We start from the raw sequence: 21447 nt of genomic DNA on the forward strand, positions 1-21447 counted from the left end.
AAAACGTTGGTGGCATGGAGAGGGGAGACTTGCAGCATGGGCAACTGCTGGTCTTCCATACAACCTTGCCCAGGCCTGCACCCTGGAAACCTTCACCATGGTCACAAATCTATGGTCTCATGAGACTAACGGATGTATATTGATACTTAACTGGACACCTGCAAAGCCTCAGAGAATTAATTGAAAGTAATCAAGGACAATCGAAACTTAAATGTGAACCAGAGAAGATCTCACAATAACATAAAAATCAGAAGCGCTATGACAGAGATAACGACGATTAATAAAACTCAGAGGCCATGAAACCCCAAGTCAATGTTGGTGGTTGTGAATTATGTATATTTTTTCTCATTACGTTACGCTGCACCCCCCAGAATTCATGAACACGGCATTATGCTCAAACAAGCCTTCCCGTGTTTCACGGGTGGAGGTTTATCTAGCTCACCCAGAGGTGTGTTGACATGCTCATGAATACGCCAAATCTTGGCGTACCGGTTTAAGGTGATCTGCCGAAATACGTTCCGGTTTACCCCCCCCCCCCCCATCCTATTGGATGCAGGCCTGTGTCCTTGTAGACTCGCCACTCTCGCAGCCGTGGAATTGCTGAGCGACACTACCACGTAATAGAATTGGGTGTCGTCGGCGGAGATTCCTTTCAGAGTGAACTGGCCTTCACCTTATACGAATCCAGCGATGGTATTTTTGCTCCCAAAACTCCGGCAGTTTCAAAACAACTGCATTTCCCCGACATATTCAATAACTCTGAAATCGTCCTAGAGCATCGGGGTCATCAATGCAGGCTTTCGCAAATAAAACGGTGAGGATTTTATGTTTAATGAATCCCGTAACACATTTTACTGAACTCCGAAACCTAAACACAAAAGCGCGCTAAACCTCATTACGTAATAACGTCATCACGCCAGAGCAGCCTCTTAAAGTGTAACCCCAACTCAATGTCGGTGATTGTGGCTTATGTTACATTACCCTACAGTCGCACTACCGTTAACCGAGGGGTGAACCTTTGAACGGAACTAAACGAATCCCTCCATTCTCTGTACATCAATGTGCCTTCTGAAAGCCTCTATCACTGTCGTCTGCACCTGCACCAACACCGCCAGTTCTTCATTCAGGGCAGCCGCCATCCTACCATGTTCTGTGTGAAAAGGCTGCCCGCACATCTCGTCTCAGCTTCACTGAATGGTTTCCAGAACTGAACACTTCAACGCTGAGGAAAAGATACGAGGACTATTTGGATTAAATGATGGAGACAATCCTCACAGACTCATCTAGCATTTGGGCTAATATAGAAGATGAAGTAACGGTCAAAATGTGATTTAAGGATTTGATCAGATGTATAAATCTGATGATAAGATGGATTTAGAGAAACCTCTTCCTTTGGTTTAGCGAAGGTTAAAATTAGATTTAGGCAACCGAGACTGGGAGGTTTTTGGTTCGGGAACCAAACCACAGATGCTATGAATGTGGGAACAACGTATGTACTTTAACAGATTAGCAGTGACTTGAGATAGCACGTAAACGTCACGTCTCATTACTCGTCCCTCTTTTTCTCTCAAAGACCCCTTTCGTTCTTTGTCACCACGGACTTCCACCCCGGCGCTGTCCTTCGCCTCCGTCTCCTCCCATTCGCAGCCCGCCCCTTGCGCTCTCCAGTCAAAATAGCTGCTGGTTACAGATTGTACCAGATTCTAGAGGTATAGACGATAGATGCTAACCTAGAGGCCGACTATTCGGTCCTCGCGCTATACATCCCGCCAGGGAGGGGGAAATGCCCAGAGTACATGCCATCAAGCCACCGAAACCTAGGTGTTGCGGAAAAGCTGAGGTGTGCAGCGTACTTTAACTTATAACCCTTTCCATTTCCCCTCCCTTACCTCAAGCAAATACCAAAACTAAAAGAAACTGGATTCCACGGCCATTGCGTGTAAGAGAGAAGGGGGCGGGAGGAGTTAAAGCAGTTGATCGAATGATGAAAGAAACTTACTCACGATGGCATGTACCATGCGAGCAAAACCTGTCTTTCTGGTTTCTTGTAAACCGCGACACTCGGCCGCCCTGTACAACAGAGGTGGCTGTCTCTTCTTCTTACAAAACCTGTGCTCTGTTTGCGAGAGTGAAGGAACCAATCGAGCCGAGGTCGGCAAGTGTCAAAGATGCGTACCCCGCTGGTGATGATCTTGGGCTTGGTTTTAGCCCCCGCCGGATTTGTGCTGATTCTCACCTGCACCGTGGCTCCCGCCTGGAGAGACGTAGCCGAAATCCCTAACGGAGCTGTGGACGAGGTGCACCATCAGGGGCTCTGGGAGATCTGCAGGGCGGTGGCGTCGGTGCGATCGCTGTCCTGCGACCTACAGGACGATATCTACTTTGCCGATCAAATCGTCCGGATCGCCAAAGGACTGAGCATTGCCTCTCTGGTGGTGTCGGCAGGAGGCATTCTGGTGGCGTCCTTCGGCGTGCGCTGCTGGACAGAGCCACCCAGACCAGCCATCGTCGGAGTGGCAGGGCTCATCCTGGTGGCCGGCGGTGCCCTGATCCTCATCCCGGTCTCCTGGTATACGGATCAACTCAATCAAATCCCGAACACCGTTGGTGGCAACAGGCTGACGGTCGGATACGCCGTGGTCCTGGGCTTCATTGGGGGAAGCCTAGTCATTATCGGCGGTATCGCCCTCACCTTTAGTTTTGGCACGTTGCGGAAAAGCAAGAGTCCAGCGTTAAAAAATTATTACCCGAAGAGCACAGCCCAGCCCGCGTACAAACATCGAACTGGGATTGCCAACCCAGTCTCCGTTATAGACGCTCCACCTGCCAACACCAGCTCACTAAATCCTTGGGATGCCGATTTGTGACCATTCCACTGTCGCTGATAAAAGGTATGGGTTGAATAATTCGCAGTTAACACCATACAACAGAACCAGGCCAGTAGGATCGCCTCTCCCTGCACCCTTCGCACCTCACCTAACCCGGGAATTGAACTGGTTTGTTATGGTCACATGTACATAGATGCTGTGAAAAGTTTATCTTGTGGACTGTCCACATTACAGTGTCATTACACAGAACATTGAGGAAGAACAAGGTAAAAAAAATAACAGCACAATAAAGCGAAACGGCTACAGAGAAAGTGCAGTGTAGGTGAACAACAAGGTGCAAGGTCCAACGAGATAGATTGTAAGTCATCTTATTGCACTTGGGGCACTATTTAATAATCTTACAACAGCAGGGTAGAAGTTATCATTTAGCCTGTAGATGGGAGGCGATGAGAATCGTGACGGAGTTCACAGGGGAGGCTGGTTTCTATGCTTTACTGAGCGATGTACACAACTCTCTGCCGGTGAAGGACTAAGCTCTGAAGCATTCAGGCAGAATGCTCTCTCTGGTGCACGGATAAAAATTTGTAAGGGCCGTCAAGGTCATGCAAAATTTCTTTAACTTTCTGAGGACATAAAGACATTGATGAGCTTTTTTTCGGTGGCACCCTTTCTTAAGGTCGTAAATCTGTAAAAGCAGAAATGTTCCCTTCAGCCTAGCCCACAGTGCCCATTTACCCTAGTTCCATGCCTACACCAGGCCAATCTTCTATCCAAATAATTGTCCAAATACGTTTTTAAGCAATGTAATTGTAGCCCCGTCTACCACTTCCTCAGCTTGCTTGTAGCACATAACCACCATATACTGTGTGCGAGTAACTCGCTCATCACATCTTCTTTATCCCCTTCACTCCTCTTATCTTAAACTTACTTTGTCTAGTTCTAGACTTCCTCGCCTAAGGGAAAAGACACTATCTATCCTGTCTAAGCCCTCATATTTTATAAACATCCTTCAGCCTCCAATGCTATAGTTAATATAAAACCAGCCTATCTCTCTCTGTAATGAAAGCCCTCTAGGTAATATCCTGGTGAATCAATTCCACATTTCTTTTCTCGCAAACACGAGGAAATCTGCAGATGCTGGAATTTCAAGCAACACACATAAAAGTTGAGAGCTAGTAACAGATTTGAAAGTGGAATGTGGAAGCTGGTGGGATTGTAAAGGCTGATTTATACTTGTGCCCATCCCCCTCCCACTTTCAAATCTCTTACTAACTCTTCTTTCAGTTAGTCCTGACGAAGGGTCTCGGCCCGAAACGTCAACAGTACCTCTTCCTATAGATGCTGCCTGGCCTGCTGCGTTCACCAGCAACTTTTATGTGTGTTGCCCACATTTTTTTTCTAATAGTACCAAGTGCTTCCTGTTTGTTCAATTACAACATGGCATCCCAACTCTTATACTCAGTGATTTGGTCTATGAGGTCAAGCATCCCAAATGCCTTCCTCAGAATCCTATTCACCTGTGTCACTATTTTCAGGGAGCTATGGACTTGCACCCAAGGTGTTTCAGTGCATCTATATTCCCAAATTCTCTGCCATTGACCATATGCTGTATGTCCCATTAGTATTGCCATATCAAAAAGTATTAACCTCACACCAATCTGGATTAAATTCCATCCATTACTGCTCAGAACATTTCCAACTCATCCATGCCCCTCTTTAGCTGTCTACTACTTCAACAGTCTTTTCTGGATGTCACTTCAGTTTTCTCTAATGATGCTATTCACTGTCTCCCAGAGGTGATTTGGTGATAAAGTTCTTGACCCAAAACATTGATGGTCCATTTCCTTCCATAGTTCCTCCAGCTTAGCGGGGAAAGAGAAAATAAGTCAATCTCGGTAGGAGAGAACATGAGGGAAGACAATGAGTGTAATGTGCTGCTAATGTTGGAAAGTCCGGGTGATATCTACTGATGAAACATGAAGTGGAATGTGGAAGCTGGTGGGATTGTAAAGGCTGATTTATACTTGTGTGTACTAGTTTATGCCGTAGCCTACGCAAGTGGGCTACGCCGTTGTGAGCATTTATACCTGTGCGTCGGTGTGTCTGCGTCGCTCTGCAACTCCCCGCCAAAACGCAAATTGGCGGTGGGTTTGAAGCTCGAACTTCAAACAATGGCGACTGAAACTGAAGGAAGGTGAATTTTCTGTGCTTGTCTGGCCACTGAGAGACATGGACGAGGAAATGCATTTCAAATATTTTCGGATATCGGCAGGTAGATTTGACGATTTGCTTCATCGTCTCCAACCATTTATTTCGCATCAGCGTACGCACAGTATACTCAGAGACTGGCAATCACCATTTGAGTTTTAGCTTCAGGTGGAAGTCAACAGGCTGTAGCAGCTAGCTACAAGCTGGCGTCAAGCACAGGGTCCTGCATAATTTCGGAGGTCTGTAGAGCTTTATGGAAAGCATTGCAGCCAGAGTTCCTTCCCTGCCCTTCAGTCGCCCAAAGGGAAACTACTGCAGCGTCGGAGGAAACACGATGCTACCAGGCGGACCCATCACACTTGTTGCGGTATGCGACGCCGCGACGCGTAGTTACATTTTTGAGGAGGTGCGCGTCAGGCTACAGCGTAGGGTACGTGGCTACGCTGTACCTACGGCGTCGTTTTGAAACACAAGTATAAATTGGCCTTAAGTGTGGACCAGGGGATTTCTGTTCTTGCTCCTTATTGGGAGGAGAAAATGTGAGAGCGGAGATGAGATGCCGTTCATTATGCCACAGTAATGAAAGAAGTAATATGTATCAGAGACAAGATGACTTATCATCAGATCTGCTCCTCTTTTGTCAGGGCATCTTGCAGCCTGCAGATCTGAACATTCAGTTCTCATACTTTAGTTAAATCTCTTCCTTTCTGTTTGTACTATGACTAGCCATTTCTGCCTGTCTTCCTTCTTTCTATTCCTTATATTTGTGCACTCAGCAGCTACTTTATTAGGTACACCTGTACAACTGCTTGTTAATGGAAATATCTGATCAACCAATCATCTGGCAGCAACTCAATGCATAAAGACATGCAGACATGGTCAAGAAGTTCACTTGTTCAGACCAAATATCAGAATGGGGATGAAATATGATCTGAGGGATTTTGACCGTGGAATAATTGTTGGTGGTTTGAGTATCTCAGAAATTGCTGGTCTCCTGGGATTTTCACACACAACAGTCTCCAGAGTTTACAGAGAATGTTGTGAAAGACAAAAGAACAATCCAATGAGTGGTGATTCTGTGGGTAAAAACACCTTGTTAATAAGAGAGGTCAGAGGAGAATAGCCAAACTGGTTCAAGCTGACAGGAAGGCAACAGTAATTCAAATAACCATACATTACAACAGTGGTGTGCAGAAGAGCATCTCTGAACACACATGTCGGACCTCGAAATAGATGGGCTCCTGCAGCAGAAGACCACAACAATACAAAGTGGCCACCTTATTAGGTAAAAGAAATATCTAATAAAATGGCCTCTGAGTGAATATTCCAGCCTGCTTAATTTTACCCTAACAAAGAAATTGCCTTCCATTGACCTTCATTTTCTCTGCTATCTGGTCAGACCTGTTCTCTCTTTTTCTTAGTTCTGATGAAGGATCTCAAAGTTGAAACACGAACTGTTTCTCTTGTACTTTGAGCTTTTTCTGTTTTAAGTTTAGTACTCTACATTCAGTAACTGTGGCTTGTTAATCTCCATGATCCCATTTAAATTCATTTTGCAGAGAGTGGATGGCCTCTTTATACTTCTGGCCAAGTTGCACTGCTTGCACTAAAATTGTGGTAAAATCACACAGTCTGCAAGTTTCTTCATGCTCTTCATAATGTGGCCCAGCTTTCTGGTTTTGAGTAAGCGTCTCAATTAGAGTCATAGAAACATAGAGAACCAACAGCACAATACAGGCCCTTCAGCCCACAAAGCTGTGCTGAACATGTCCTTACCTGAGAAATTACCTAGAGTTACCCATTGCCCTCTATTTTTCTGAGCTCCATGTACCTGTCCAGGAGTCTCTTAAAAGACCCTATGGTATCTGCCTCCACCATCGACGCCGGCAGCCCATTCCACGCACTCACCACTCTCTGTGTAAAAAACTTACCCCTAATATCTCCTCTGTACCTACTCCCAAGCACCTTAAAACTGTGCCTTCTTGTGCTAGCCATTTCAGCCTGGGAAAAAGCCTCTGACTATCCACACGATCAATGCCTCTCATCATCTTATACACTGCCAAAATGGGCAAGAAAAAGGTGGCTGAGGTCCAAAATCAAGTACTTTGTGAAAGCCCACAACTACAACCATCTGATGCCAACCAGATACTCTGTTGGCATTCCCCCAGATAAGACCATTGTGAACAAGAGTGTTTTCAGGGATCCTGCTTTGAAAAAGAGTCATTGGAAAACCTCCAACCTGATGACATGAACATCAATTTCTCTAACTTCCGTTAATGCCCCTCCTCCCCTTCTTACCCCATCCTTAATTTATTATTATTATTTTTTTCTCTCTTTCCCTCTCACAATAACTCCTTGCCTGCTCTACATCTTCCTCTGGTGGTCCTCTCCCCCTTTCTTTCTTCCAAGGCCTTCCGTCCCATGATACTCCCCCCTTCGCCAGCCTCGTATCCCCTTTGCCAATCAACTTCCCAGCTCTTGGCTTCATCCCTCCCCCTCCAGTCTTCTCCTATCATTTCAGATCTCCACCTCCCCCTCCCACTTTCAAATCTCTTACTATCTCTTTTTTCAGTTAATCCTGACGAAGGGTCTCGGCCGGAAACGTCAACTGTACCTCTTCCTAGAGATGCTGCCTGGCCTGCTGCGTTCACCAGCAACTTTGTGTGTGTTGCTTGATGAAGCACCTTCAATTACCCCAAAAGACTGAGGTTTGGTAAAATCCTGAAAGGCTTTTATTCGCTGTACAATACGACCTCCACAGTGAGTGTCTGCCCCTGGACTGAGGGGGAGGGGCAAGACGAACACCTTTATACAGGACTCTGTGGGAGGAGCCACAGGGGCAGTCAGCAGAGGGGTGTGTCCAGACAGGTAACCGAGTTACAACATATATACATGGTTTACCACATTCACCCCTCCTTTTTTAAAAAGAGTCTCGCGGGGTGAAGTGACTGACAATATTTACAAGAAGTATATTTACAGGTTAAGTCTATCAGGCGGTCGAGTCCGTTGCTGTGATCTACGTAGCACCAGCGATGGTGGTTGTGCTGGCTCCGGCCTGACTTCAGGTGCCAGCACGTTAGGCGTCGGTAATCCCTCGTGCGTGTGTGTCGCGCCCGGTATGGGAGTGTCGTGTGGTGTCTGTATAGGGTTTGGGGTGCACAGTGTCTCGTAGGTACATACATTGGTGGGTACGGGGTCAATAGTCACCACGGAGTGTTCAGGGTAGGGGCCCGGAGCTCCTGCAGGTCGCAGATGGAGACTGCGTCCTCCTGCCCATCAGGTAAAACCACATAGGCATACTGGGGGTTCACATGAAGTAAGTGAACCCTATCGACTATCGGGGAGTATTTATTGCTCCTCGCATGTTTCCGGAGCAGCACTGGCCCCGGGGATGTCAGCCAAGATGGTAGGGTGGTTCCAGTGGTCGATTTTCTGGGAAAAGAAAAGAGCCGCTCATGAGGGGTGGCATTGGTGGCTGTGCATAACAGGGAGTGGATGGAGTGGAGTGCCTCGGGAAGGACCTCCTGCCAGCGGGAGACCGGCAGTCCCTTTGACCTGAGGGCTAAGAGTGTGGCTTTCCACACTGTGCCATTCTCCTTCTCCACCTGTCCATTCCCCCGGGGATTATAGCTCGTGGTCCTACTGGTTGCAATTCCCCTAGCCAGTAGGTATTGGCGCAGCTCGTCATTCATAAACGAGGACCCTCTGTCACTGTGGATATAGCATGGGTATCCGAACAGAGTGAAGAGCTTGCGCAGGGCTTTTATAACTGACGTGGTAGTGGTGTCGGGGCAGGGGATGGCGAACGGGAACCGCGAGTACTCGTCAATTACGTTAAGAAAGTACACATTGCGGTCGGTGGAGGGAAGGGGCCCTTAAAGTCAACACTCAGTCGCTCAAAGGGGCGGGTGGCCTTGATGAGTGGGGCCTTTTCGGGTCGGTAGAGGTGCGGTTTGCACTCTGCGCAGACTTGGCAGTCCCTGGTCATCATCCTGATCTCCTCAAGGGAGTAAGGCAGGTTCCGGGCTTTCACGAAGTGGAAAAGCTGGGTGACTCCCGGGTGGCAAAGGTCTACATGTAGGGCGTATAGCCGGTCGATCTGCGCGCTGGCACATGTTCCCCGGGATAGGGCATCGGAGGGCTCGTTGAGCTTCCCAGGCCTGTACATGATGTCATAGTTGTAGGTGGAGAGTTCGATTCTCCACCTCAGAATTTTATCATTTTTGATTTTGCTCCGCTGCTGATTATTAAACATGAACGCGACTGAGCGCTGGTCAGTTATCAGGGTGAACCTTTTGCCAGCAAGATAGTGCGGCCAGTGCCTTATCGCTTCCACTATGGCCTGGGCCTCTTTCTCTACCGCAGAGTGCCGAATTTCAGGGCCTTGAAGGGTACGGGAGAAGAACGCCACTGGTCTTCCTGCCTGGTTGAGGGTAGCAGCCAGCGCAAAGTCGGAGGCGTCACTCTCTACTTGGAAGGGAATGGCCTCATCCACCGCTTGCATTGCTGCTTTGGCAATGTCCCCTTTTATGCGGTTGAAGGCCGTGTGGGCCTCGGCAGAGAGGGGGAATGTGGTGGACTTGACCAGGGGGCGGGCCTTGTCTGCATAGTTAGAGACCCATTGGGCGTAATATGAAAAGAAGCCCAGGCACCTTTTGAGGGCTCTGAGGGTATTGGGAAGAGGGAGTTCCAACAAGGGGCACATACAGTCAGGGTCAGGGCCAATGACTCCATTCTCCACGACACACCCAAGGATAGCAAGTCGGGTGGTCTCGAACAGACACTTGTCCTTGTTATAGGTGAGGTTGAAAGATTTGGCCGCTTGGAGAAATTTTTGGAGGTTGTTGTCGTGATCCTGCTGGTCGTGACCGCAGATGGTGATGTTATCCAGATATGGGAACGTGGCCTTCAGTTGGCACTGGTCCACCATCCGGTCCATTGCCCTCTGGAAGACAGATACACCATTTGTGACACAGAAGGGGACGCGCAGGAATTGATAAAGCCTGCCGTCCGCCTCGAAGGCAGTGTAAGGGCGGTCCTCCTGGTGGATGGGGAGCTGATGGTAAGTGGATTTTAGGTCTATGGTCGAGTACACCTTGTACTGTGCTATCTGATTGACCATATCCACGATGCGGGGTAGAGGGTACGCGTCGAGCTGCATGAACCTATTGATGGTCTGGCTATAGTCCACGACCATCCTATTCTTCTTCCCGTTCCAAACAACCACCACCTGCGCCCTCCAAGGACTTGTGCTTGTCTCAATGACCCCCTCCCTGAGCAGCCGCTGCACCTCCGACTTAATGAAAGCTCTGTCCCCCACGCTGTCCCTCCTGCTTTTAGTTGCCACGAGTTTACAGTTGGGGGTCAGGTTGGCGAACAGCGGTGGGGGAGGGATCCTGAGGGTGGAGAGGCCGCAAGTGGTGTCCGTAGTGCGGCAGTTGGCACGATGTTGGGTGGGATGTGCGGGTCGGTGTGTGTGTGTGGTCAGTAGCGGGGTACGTGACATATCTCTACAAAACAGGGGATTTATGACAGTAATTGGTGGGAGGGGCCCATCATACTTCATTGTCACGCTTTTCAGGTGGCTCTGGAAGTCCAACCCCACCAGCACAGGGGCACACAGTTGAGGCAAGACCAGTAACTTAAAGTCCCGATATTCTGTGCCCTGCACCACTAGTGTCGCTACACAACCCCCCCGGATGTCTGTTGTATGCGACCCGGAGGCCATGGTGACCCTCTGACTTACCGGCCGTATCATGAATCCACAATGCTGCACCGTGGCTGGGTGGATAAAACTCTCCGTGCTGCCCGTGTCAAACAGGCAGCTTGTCCTGTGCCCCTCCACCAGGATGTCCATCATTGACCTTGCGAGCTGGTGAGGAGTGCTTTGTTCGAGGGTCATGGAAGCCAGGGTGGGGTCGCTGCCTTGGTCCGGCGTGGTGGCGTGCCCCGTGAGCACCCGTTGGTCGTAGGCGGTGGGAGGTGGTGCCGACCAAGATGGCCGCCCCCAAGTCTTGCACGTGGTTGCAGTGTGCAGGGAAGATGGCGGCCCCCACGTCTCGCATGTGGTTGCAGTGTGCAGGGAAGATGGCGACCCCCACGTCTCACGGCGCTGCTCGATCCCGCTCGCGGTTTTGACTTACAGACCTTGGCGAAGTGGCCCTTCTTTCCGCAGCTGGAACAGGTAGCTTGTCGGGCCGGGCAGTGTTTCCGGGGGTGCTTCTGCAGACCGCAGAAGTAGCACTTCGTGGACTCACGACTGGCTCCAGCCGAGGTCGATTCACCGGCAGGTTGCGGGGTCTGCGGCACCCACGAGGCCATCGGGGGATCGCGTGCCTGGAGAGCCTCGGAGTTATGCAGAGCGGCCTCCAACGTATCAGCCAGCTCCATCGCCGAATTTAGGGTAAGATTGGCTTTTTCCAGCAGCCGCTGGCACACGTACACTGACCTGGTCCCCGTGACGAAGGCGTCTCTCACTAGGAGTTCTGCATGCTGCACCGCTGTCAGCTCCTGGCAATTGCAGGCTTGCACGAGCGTCCGTAGGGCCCGGACAAACTCAGCACTCGATTCCCCCCGTTGTTGCCGTGTCGCTAAACGGTGCCGAGCATAGACGCTGTTTATTGGCCGCAGGTATTGTCCTTTGAGTGCGTTCATTGCGCCGTCGTAGTTCGGCTGGTCTCTGATCAGCGAATAAACCCGTGGACTGACCCTGGAGAGTAGAACTGTGCGCTTCACTACGGGGTCGGTCGCTTTAATCTCCTCTAGATACGCTTCGAAGCAGGCCAGCCAGAGTTCGAAAGCGTTTCCAGCTTCAGGTGTTTGCGGATTGAAGTCTAACTTTTCTGCTGTCAGGGCCTGTTCCATGTTTTAAAATGTACAGCGAATAAAATTGAAGCACCTTCAATTACTCCAAAAGACTGAGGTTTGGTAAAAATACTGAAAGGCTTTTATTCGCTGTACAATACGACTCCACAGTGAGTGTCTGCCCCTGGACTGAGGGGGAGGGGCAAGGTGAACACCTTTATACAGGACTCTGTGGGAGGAGCCACAGGGGCAGTCAGCAGAGGGGTGTGTCCAGACAGGTAACCGAGTTACAACATATATACATGGTTTACCAGACTTGAATTTCCAGCATCTGCAGATTTTCTCATCTCTGCAGCTGTTCTTCTGATTACCGAGAACAAATTAGTAAAGAGGTAAAAACAAAGTGCAGAGAGACAGCAACTGTGGAGCGAGAAGGTCAATGATATTTTAATAGTGCTGGCAACAGTCAGAATCAGAATCAGGTTTATTATCACCGGCATGTTCTGTGAAATTTGTTAACAGTAAGATAGCACTAAGCCACAGAAGTTTGTGGGATAAAGTGTGGATCACCCCTTTGCTTCTTCAGCTATTCAGTGGAGCTGCCTTTGCTTCAGCATGATGCCTGGTAGTCAGGTTGCTGTTCGTTTGTTGCTCCCAAGCTGATCTCCAGCTTCCCCTAGTTCTGATGATTGTGTTAATGACCGAAAACATTGACAACTTGTCCTTCGGTTATGCTGCCTGACCTGTGAAGCATTTCCAGCTTTTTGCTTTTATACTTGGATTTCCAGTATCTGCAATATGTTGACTGTGTTGTGTTAATAGGAAGAAGGTAGAGAAGCCTCAGGACTCACACCACCAGATTCTGGAACTGTTATTACCCCTAAACCATCAGGCTCTTGGACCAAAGGGTATAACTTCACTCAACTTTACTTGCCACATTATTGAAATGTTCCCACAACCTGTGGACTCACTCTTAAGGACTTTTTATCTCATGTTCTTGATATTCATTGCTTATTTATTTATTATTATTATTTCTCTTTTTGTATTTGCACAGTTTGTTGTCTTTTGTATTCTGGTTGGGTGGTCTTTTATTGATTCTGTTATGGTTATTATTCTATAGGTTTATTGAGTATGCCTACATGAAAAAGAATCTCAGGGTTGTATATGGTGACATACTGTATATATAATTTGATAATAACATTTACTTTGAACTTTAATAGTGAACACAATGATCATTCTGGATCTCAGTTTTGTACTTTTCACTACTCCATCGTTCCAAATAAACTGATTCCTAAGCTCCGGAACCTGGGCCTTAGCACTCAGATCTGCAGCTGGATCTTCAACTTCCTCACAGACAGGACCCAGGCTGTAAAAATAGGGGACAAGCTCTCCTCTACAATCACTCTGAGCACTGGTGCCCCACAAGGCTGTGTACTCAGCCCCCTGCTGTACTCACTGTACACCCATGATTGTGTAGCCAAGTTTCCATCGAACTCAATATATAAGTTTGCTGATGACACAACGATTGTAGGCTGTATCTCGGGTAATGATGAGTTTGAGTACAGAGAGGAAATTACGAACCTGGTAGCATGGTGCGAAGACAATAACCTATCCCTCAATGTCAGCAAGACAAAGGAATTGGTTGTTGACTTCAGAAGGAGTAGCGGACCGCACGACCCAATTTGCATCGGTGGTGAGCAAGTGGAACAGGTCAAAAGCTTTAAGTTCCTCAGAGTCAATATCACAAATGACCTGACTTGGTCTAACCAAGCAGAGTTCACTGCCAAGAAGGCCCACCAGTGCCTTTACTTCCTGAGAAAACTAAAGAAATTTGGCCTGTTCCCTAAAACCCTCACTAATTTTTATAGATGCACCGTAGAAAGCTTTCTTCTAGGGTGCATCACAACCTGGTATGGAAGTTGTCCTGTCAAAGAACAAGAAAGAAACTGCAGAAGATCGTGAACACGGCGCAGCACATCACACAAACCAATCTTCCGTCCGTGGACTCACTTTACACCGCACGCTGTCGGAGCAGTGCTGCCAGGATAATCAAGGACACGATCCACCCGGCCAACACACTTTTCGTCCCTCTTCCCCTGGGAGAAGGCTCAGGAGCTTGAAGACTCGTACGGCCAGATTTGGGAACAGCTTCTTTCCAACTGTGATAAGACTGCTGAACGGATCCTGACCCGGATCTGGGCCATATCCTCCAAATATCCGGACCTGCCTCTCGGTTTTTTTGCACTACCTTACCTTCCATTTTTCTATTTTCTACTTATGATTTATAATTTAAATTTTTATATTTACTAATTTTTACTATTTTTAATATTTTTAATATTTAATATTTGTAATCCAGCGAGTGGAAAGCGCAGAATCGAATATTGCTGTGATGATTGTACGTTCTAGTGTCAATTGTTTGGTGACAATAAAGTATAAAGAATTAAGTATTCTAGTCCTATAATGGTTATTTTGCTTGATAGCTTGTTTGATATCTATTGTGTTACATGCCCAGGCTCCATTTGGTCTGAGCTTTATTATGACTATGTTTAGTCCAAATATGCTACACGTATATGATGATCCTTACCTACTTTGGTGTTGGTCAAGTATAAATTTCATCTTTGATATTCATTGTATTTTTCACTAAGAGGTTTTACTGATTTAACCAGAAGTTATAGTGAATGATTACTGTATTTGAAAAACATTTGTTTGCTTGCCATATCACATAAAAATAGTTGTCTGTGTTTTTACAACAAAGGTTTTCAATGACACATCTCAAATGGTACCTAAACAAAGTATTTGTTGAGAAAAACATCACCTCCCAAGTTCCTTTCCAAGACATGCGTTTTCCTAAACAGCTGATATTACTATTTACTCATCGATGCTGGATCAAAATCTTGGAAAACTCAGCTAACAGGATTGTGAAACACTTTTAACCAGTAGCTTGTCAGCAGTTTAAAAAGGAGCCTCACTGCTATCTTCTAATGGACCCTTCTAATTGTCAGTGAAGATAAATTTGTTTTAAAAATTGATTAATTCTTGCAGTCAGTGGGAGAAACAAAGGGCACTATATCTTATTTAGATGCAGAGAGAGGAAGAAAGTGTGAGGTAAAATTTTTATGGAAAAACTACCGAGACGAGTAATGTGTGAAAGCAGTACACAGTTTGTGAAACATAAAGAAATGAAGAATAATAATTTGTAATACAATCTGAACACAAATGAAGAGGTTACTAATGTCGGGAATGAATGATATAATTAATTTAAACAGGGAAATAATAAGATTAAAAAATTGCTTAGTGCAATTGTGAAATTGGAGACTCAATTTCAAAGCAAACTAGCTCAAGCCAGAGTGCTGGAATTTGAATTATGTTTGGATAAGTTAATCTTTGCTGAAATGTAAAGGAAAATCTGGCTTGGTTACATACAAATAATTCAATACATGCCTATGATTCTTCAAATGAACCCAGTGTCAACAAACAGAAATCTGAAAAGGAGCAAAATAATTATAGTTAAAATAGGACTTCTGAAAGTTCTCAGCCAGAAACATTGACTGTACTCTTTACCATAGATGCTACCTGGCCTGCTGAGCTCCTCCAGTATTTTGTTTGTGTAACTACAGCGTTATTTAATAATTTCCATATCTAATATTTATATTGACATTTACAGTGTCAGTCAGCCATGGATTGAATAAGTGGGCACGTAATGGCAAGTTGCACACACAAAATGCTGGATGAACTCAGCAGCCCAGGCAGCATCATTGGAAAAAAGTACAGTTGATGTTCCAGACCAAAATCTTTTGGCAGGACTGCACAGAAAAGAAAAGCTGAGGATTAGATTTAAAAGTTGGGGGGAGGGAGAACCACCAGGTGATAGGTGAAACCTGGAGGAGGAGGGATGAAACAAAGAGCTGGAAAGTTAATTGGTGAAAGTAACAATTACAAGAAGACCATCAAAGAAAGAAAAAGGGGGGGCGGAGCACCAGAGGGAGGTAATGGGAGGGCAAGGAAATGAGGTGAAAGAGGTTAAAGAGGATGGGAAATGGAGAAGGGCGGGGGGGGGGGAGTGTCTGGGGGGCATTACCGGAAGTTTGAGAAATCAATGTTCATGCCATCAGGTTGGAGGCTACCCAAACGGAATATAAGATATTGTTCCTCCAACCTAAGTGTGGCCTTATCACAACAGTGGAGGAGGCCATGGATGGACATACCAGAATGAGAATGGGAAGTCCCTCCCCACTGATCTCCCTCCTGGCTATGCTCCATCTGACTGAAGAAATGGCCAACCATTTTAATTTCACTTCTCACTCCCATTGCCTTGCCTCCTTCTGGTGCTCCTTCCCCCTTTTTCTTTCTTCGATGGCCTTCTGCCTCTTTCAGCAATCAACTTCCCAGCTCTTTACTTCATCCCTCCCACTCCCCACCAGCAGGTTTCACCTATCACCTGGTGTTTCTCTCCCCCCCACCTTTTAAATCTACTCCTCAGCATTTTTTCTCCAATTCTGCTGAAGGGTTTAGGCCCAAAACATTGACTGTACTTTTTCTGTGGATGCTGCCTGGCCTGCTGAGTTCCTCCAGCATTTTGAGTGTGTTGCTCAGGTTTCCAGCATCTGCAAGTTTTCTCTTGTTTGTGACCTAACAGCAAGAGCTTGCCCACAGTACACCCAACAGAAACTAAAACTGGGACTGCAGTACTGCTTTCAGATACTCGAATCACTCAGTTTCTTCACTGTATTTTTTGACTCTGTTTGTTACAGAATAACGAGGTCTGAGTGGTATGCGAGTACCCAAGATTGCTGGAATCTGAAGTCACACACTGAGCACTGGAGGAACCAAGCACGTCAGGCAACACATGCGGAGGGAAATGAACAGATCCTTCATAAGTACTGGAGAGAAGAACAGAGTTACTGGTATAAAACAGATGGAGGGAAGGGGTGGAGAAAGAGCTGATGGTTGTCATCTATCATCTATTACCTGCAACTGTCACCTGCCTGCTGAGTTCCTACAGCATATTGTATATTGCTTCTAGTAGCACCTGCACAGTGCCAGTATCTGTGGTTTATATTACACCCTCCCAGCAAATCAAATGTTATTTATTAGAGCTTACAGCAAAAAAAAATTGTGACTGTATCCCCAAAATTGAATAGACGATATAGAGGTACTTTGTGGAAGGGACTTAGAAAAGTAGATCATTAGAAGGGAAAGGCAGTATCAGAAAAATAAATTTTAAAATAGAAATAGATGCTTTCAAGGAGTATTTTAATCATAAAGAGGCGGCATTATTTGACATGGTTGCAAAATATTTTGCTAAGATCATATCTTGCTGGTCTTTACATTGGTACAAAGTAGAAGGATGAGAATTCTACTTGGTTACACAAATATCTTAGTATATGGGTATCTGTAGATCATATTGTATATCCCAAAGTTGCAGGATTGTTAACCAACACAAAGTGCTATAATAATTGCTTAAGGAGGTAATATCACCAGCATATTGCTGTATTTTTTGTAATTTATATGATCATCTTGAATAAACTATTTGAGACTCTCACCCTGACTCATGCTTGGTACACGGATTGGCACACAATTGTAAAAGGTTAGGCATTAAGCTTGTGATAAAACCTATTCATACTGCATAAAAATTATAGCTTTCATAAACACAAGAGCTTCTGCAGATGCTGGAAATCCGAAGTAACACATGTAAAATGCTGGAGGAGCTCAGCAGGCCTATGGAGAGGGAAAAACAGTCAGCATTTCAGGCTGAGACCCTTGATCAGGACTGGAAAGGAAGGTAGAAGAAGCCAGGATAAAAAGGTGGGGGGAGGGGAAGAGGACAAACTAGTGATTGATAGGTGAACCTAAGTGGATGGGGAGGGTGATATAATGAGAAGCTGGGAGGTGATATGTGGAACAGATAAAGGGCTGAAGAAGAAGGAACCTGATAGGAGAGGAGAGTGGTCCATGGGACAAAGGGAAGGGAGTTTATCTACATGGCAGTAATCCTCCAGGACCATTCCAGATTCTAGTGATTCTTGGAAGATCACTACTCATGATTCCACAGTCTCTTCAGCCACCTCTTTCAGAACCCTGGAGTGTAGTTCATTTGGTCCAGGTGACGTATCCACTTTCAGACCTTTCAGCTTCCCAAGCACCTTCATCTTAATGTGCTCGCCAATTATACTCACTTCCATCCTCAGATACTCTTGAATTTCTTGCATACTGATGTCTTCCACAGTGAAAGCAGACACAAATACTTACTGAGTTTGTCTGCCATTTCTTTGTCCCCCATTGCTACTTCTCTCTCATTTTCCAGCGGTCTGATATCCAATCTCGCCTCTCTATTACTCTTCATATATCTGAGCAACCTTTCAGTTTCTTCTTTGATATTATTGGCGAGCTTACCTTCATATTGCATCTTTTCTCTCTTTATTGGTTTTTACATTGCCTTCTGTTGGTTTTTAAAAGCCTGCCAATCCTCTCACTTCCCACTATTTCTTGCTTTATTATATACCCTCACTTTTGCTTTTATGCTGTCTTTGATTTCCCTCGTCAGCCACAGTTTCATCGTTCTCCCTTGAGAATGCTTCTTCTTCTTTGGGATGTATTTATCCTGCGCCTTCCAAATTGCTCCCAGAAAACCTAGCCACTGCTGCTCTGCCATCATCCCTGCTAGTGTCCCCTTCCAGTCAACTTTGGCCAGCTCCACTCTCATGCCTCTGTAGTTCACTTTACTCCACTGTAATTCTGATACATCTGATTTTAACTTCTGCCTCTCAAACAGCAGGGTGAATATTTAGATTTCTTTACCCTAAGCTCCTTAATCAAATCTGGTTTATTACTCAACATGCAATCCAGAATAACCTTTTCCTCAGTGGGCTCAACCACAAGCTGCTCTAAAAAGACATCTCGTAGGTAATCTATTCATCACCCGTTTTCAATTTTTCCTCCATGTTACCAGAAGTTAAATTCCTATCTCTTTCTAAACTGGTTGTCTTTTTATTTATTCTGTGGTCTCTGTCTCGGAGATCATCTTTCAAGAGGGTGAAATGTTGGAGGGTGACAAGCCCTGATGGGGTTCCTGGTAGGGCTTTGAAAATCTGTGCCAGCCAACTGGTGGATGTGTTCAAAAATATTGTCAACCTTTCATTGCTACATTTGGAGGTTCCTGCCTTCTTTCAGAGGCCGGCAGTTATACCAGCGCACAAGAAGAGCAGGGAGAGCTGCCTTAATGACTATCATCCAGTAGCACTCACGTCTACAGAGATGAAGTATTTCAAGAGATTGGTTATGGCTAGAGTCAATTCCTGCCTCTGCAGTTTCAAGTTCATAGTTGTCAGCATCTCTTAGGGTCTATCCTGGGTCCAACCTATCAAAAACAACCCACTGGAGAGGAGGATTACCTAAAACTGGAAAACTCGATGTTTGTACCACAGAGTGGGTGTGTAGCGAGTGATGAACAGAGCAGGAAGTCACAGAGAGAGTGGTCCCAGCAGAACACAGAAAGGGAGAGAGGAAAATATGTGACTGGTGGTGGGATCTGATTACCGCTGACAGAAACATGGAATATAAACTGCTGGATGCAGAGGCTGAGCGTGAAAGGTCGGGACTCAGAGAGCTCTGTACCTCATCTGTGTGGATCGGGACAAGAAGAGCGGCGTGAGAGCTAAGTTAAGAGGGAAAAGATTAACTATGAAAGGAAGCCAGCAAATAATATCAAAGAGGATACTAAAAGCTTTTTCAAGTATATAAAGAGTAAAAGACAGGTGAGAGTAGATATAGGACCGATAGAAAATGATGCTGGAGAAATTGTAATGGGAGATAAGAAGATGGCAGAGGAACTGAACGAATATTTTGCATCAGTCTTCACTGAGGAAGACATCAACAGTATAACGGACACTCAAGGGTGGCAGGGAAGAGAAGTGTGTGCAGTCACAATTACGACAGAGAAAGTACTCAGGAAGCTGAATAGTCTAAAGGTAGGTAAATCTCCCGGACCAGATGGAATGCACCCTCGTGTTCTGAAGGAAGTAGCTGTGGAGATTGCGGAGGCATTAGCGATGATCTTTCAAAAGTCGATAGATTCTGGCATGGTTCCGGAAGACTGGAAGATTACAAATGTCACTCCGCTATTTAAGAAGGGGGCAAGGAAGCAAAAAGGAAATCATAGACCTGTTAGCTTGATATCGGTTGTTGGGAAGTTGTTGGAGTCGATTATCAAGGATGAGGCTACAGAGTACCTGGAGGCATATGACAAGATAGGCAGAACTCAGCATGGTTTCCTTAAAGGAAAATCCTGACTGACAAACCTATTACAATTTTTTGAGGAAATTACGAGTAGGCTAGACAAGGGAGATGCAGTGGATGTTGTATATTTGGATTTTCAGAAGGCCTTTGACACGGTGCCACACATGAGGCTACTTAACAAGATAAGAGCCCATGGAATTATGGGAAAGTTACGTACGTGGATAGAGCGTTGGCTGATTGGCAGGAAACAGAGAGTGGGAATAAAGGGATCCTATTCTGGTTGGCTGCCGGTTACCAGTGATGTTCCACAGGGGTCCGTATTGGAGCCGCTTCTTTTTACATTGTACATCAACGACTTGGATTATGGAATAGATGGCTTTGTGACTAAGTTTGCTGATGATACGAAAATAGGTGGAGGGGCCGGTAGTGCTGAGGAAACAGAGTCTGCAGAGAGACTTGGATAGATTGGAAGAATGGGCAAGGAAGTGGCAAATGAAATACAATGTTGGAAAGTGTATGGTTATGCACTTTGGCAGAAGAAATAAATGGACAGACTATTACTTAAATGGGGAGAGAATTCAAAGTTCTGAGATGCAACGGGACTTGGGAGTCCTCGTACAGGATACCCTTAAGGTTAACCTCCAGGTTGAGTCGGTGGTGAAGAAGGTGAATGCAATGTTGGCATTCTTTTCTAGAGGAATAGAGTATAGGAGCAGGGATGTGATGTTGAGGCTCTATAAGGCGCTGGTGAGACCTCACTTGGAGTACTGTGGGAAGTTTTGGTCTCTTTATTTAGGAAAGGATGTGCTGACGTTGGAGAGGGTACAGAGAAGATTCACTAGAATGATTCCAGGAATGAGATGGTTAACATATGAGGAATGTTTGTCCGCTCTTGTCCTGTATTCCTTGGAGTTTAGAAGAATGAGGGGAGACCTTATAGAAACATTTCAAATGTTGAAAGGCATGGAAAGAGTGGATGTTTCCAAGTTGTTTCCCATGATGGGGGAGTCTAGTACGAGAGGGCATGACTTAAGGACTGAAGGGTGCCCATTCAGAACAGAGATGCGAAGACATTTTTTCAGCCCAAGTGTGGTGAATTTGTGGAAGTTGTTGCCACGGGCGGCAGTGGAGGCCAAGTCATTGGGTGTATTTAAGGCAGAGATTGATAGGTATCTGAGTAGCCAGGGCATCAAAGGTTATGGTGAGAAGGCGGGGGAGTGGGACTAAATGAAAGATTGGATCAGCTGATGATAGAATGGCAGAGCAGACTTGATGGGCCGAATGGTCAACTTCTGCTCCTTTGTCTTATGGTGGAGAGCAGAAGGACAAGAAACAGAGGAGATAAATTGTACGAGCCCAGTGATTCATCTTT

At 46.0% G+C, this 21447-nt stretch overlaps 1 protein-coding gene across 1 annotated transcript; it reads left to right on the forward strand.

Annotated features, from left to right (window-relative positions):
* Positions 1 to 2027: 2027 nt before the first annotated feature.
* LOC134357611 (claudin-23-like) lies at positions 2028 to 17369 on the forward strand. The gene is made up of 2 exons (XM_063069237.1): positions 2028 to 2891; positions 16592 to 17369. Exon 1 carries the CDS (start codon positions 2169 to 2171, stop codon positions 2865 to 2867), a length of 699 nt encoding a protein of 232 aa, XP_062925307.1. The 5' UTR covers positions 2028 to 2168; the 3' UTR covers positions 2868 to 2891; positions 16592 to 17369.
* The last annotated feature ends 4078 nt before the right edge of the window (positions 17370 to 21447 follow it).

Source organism: Mobula hypostoma, chromosome 16 (genome assembly GCF_963921235.1).
Source record: "Mobula hypostoma chromosome 16, sMobHyp1.1, whole genome shotgun sequence".
NCBI classification, from domain to species: Eukaryota; Metazoa; Chordata; class Chondrichthyes; order Myliobatiformes; family Myliobatidae; genus Mobula; species Mobula hypostoma.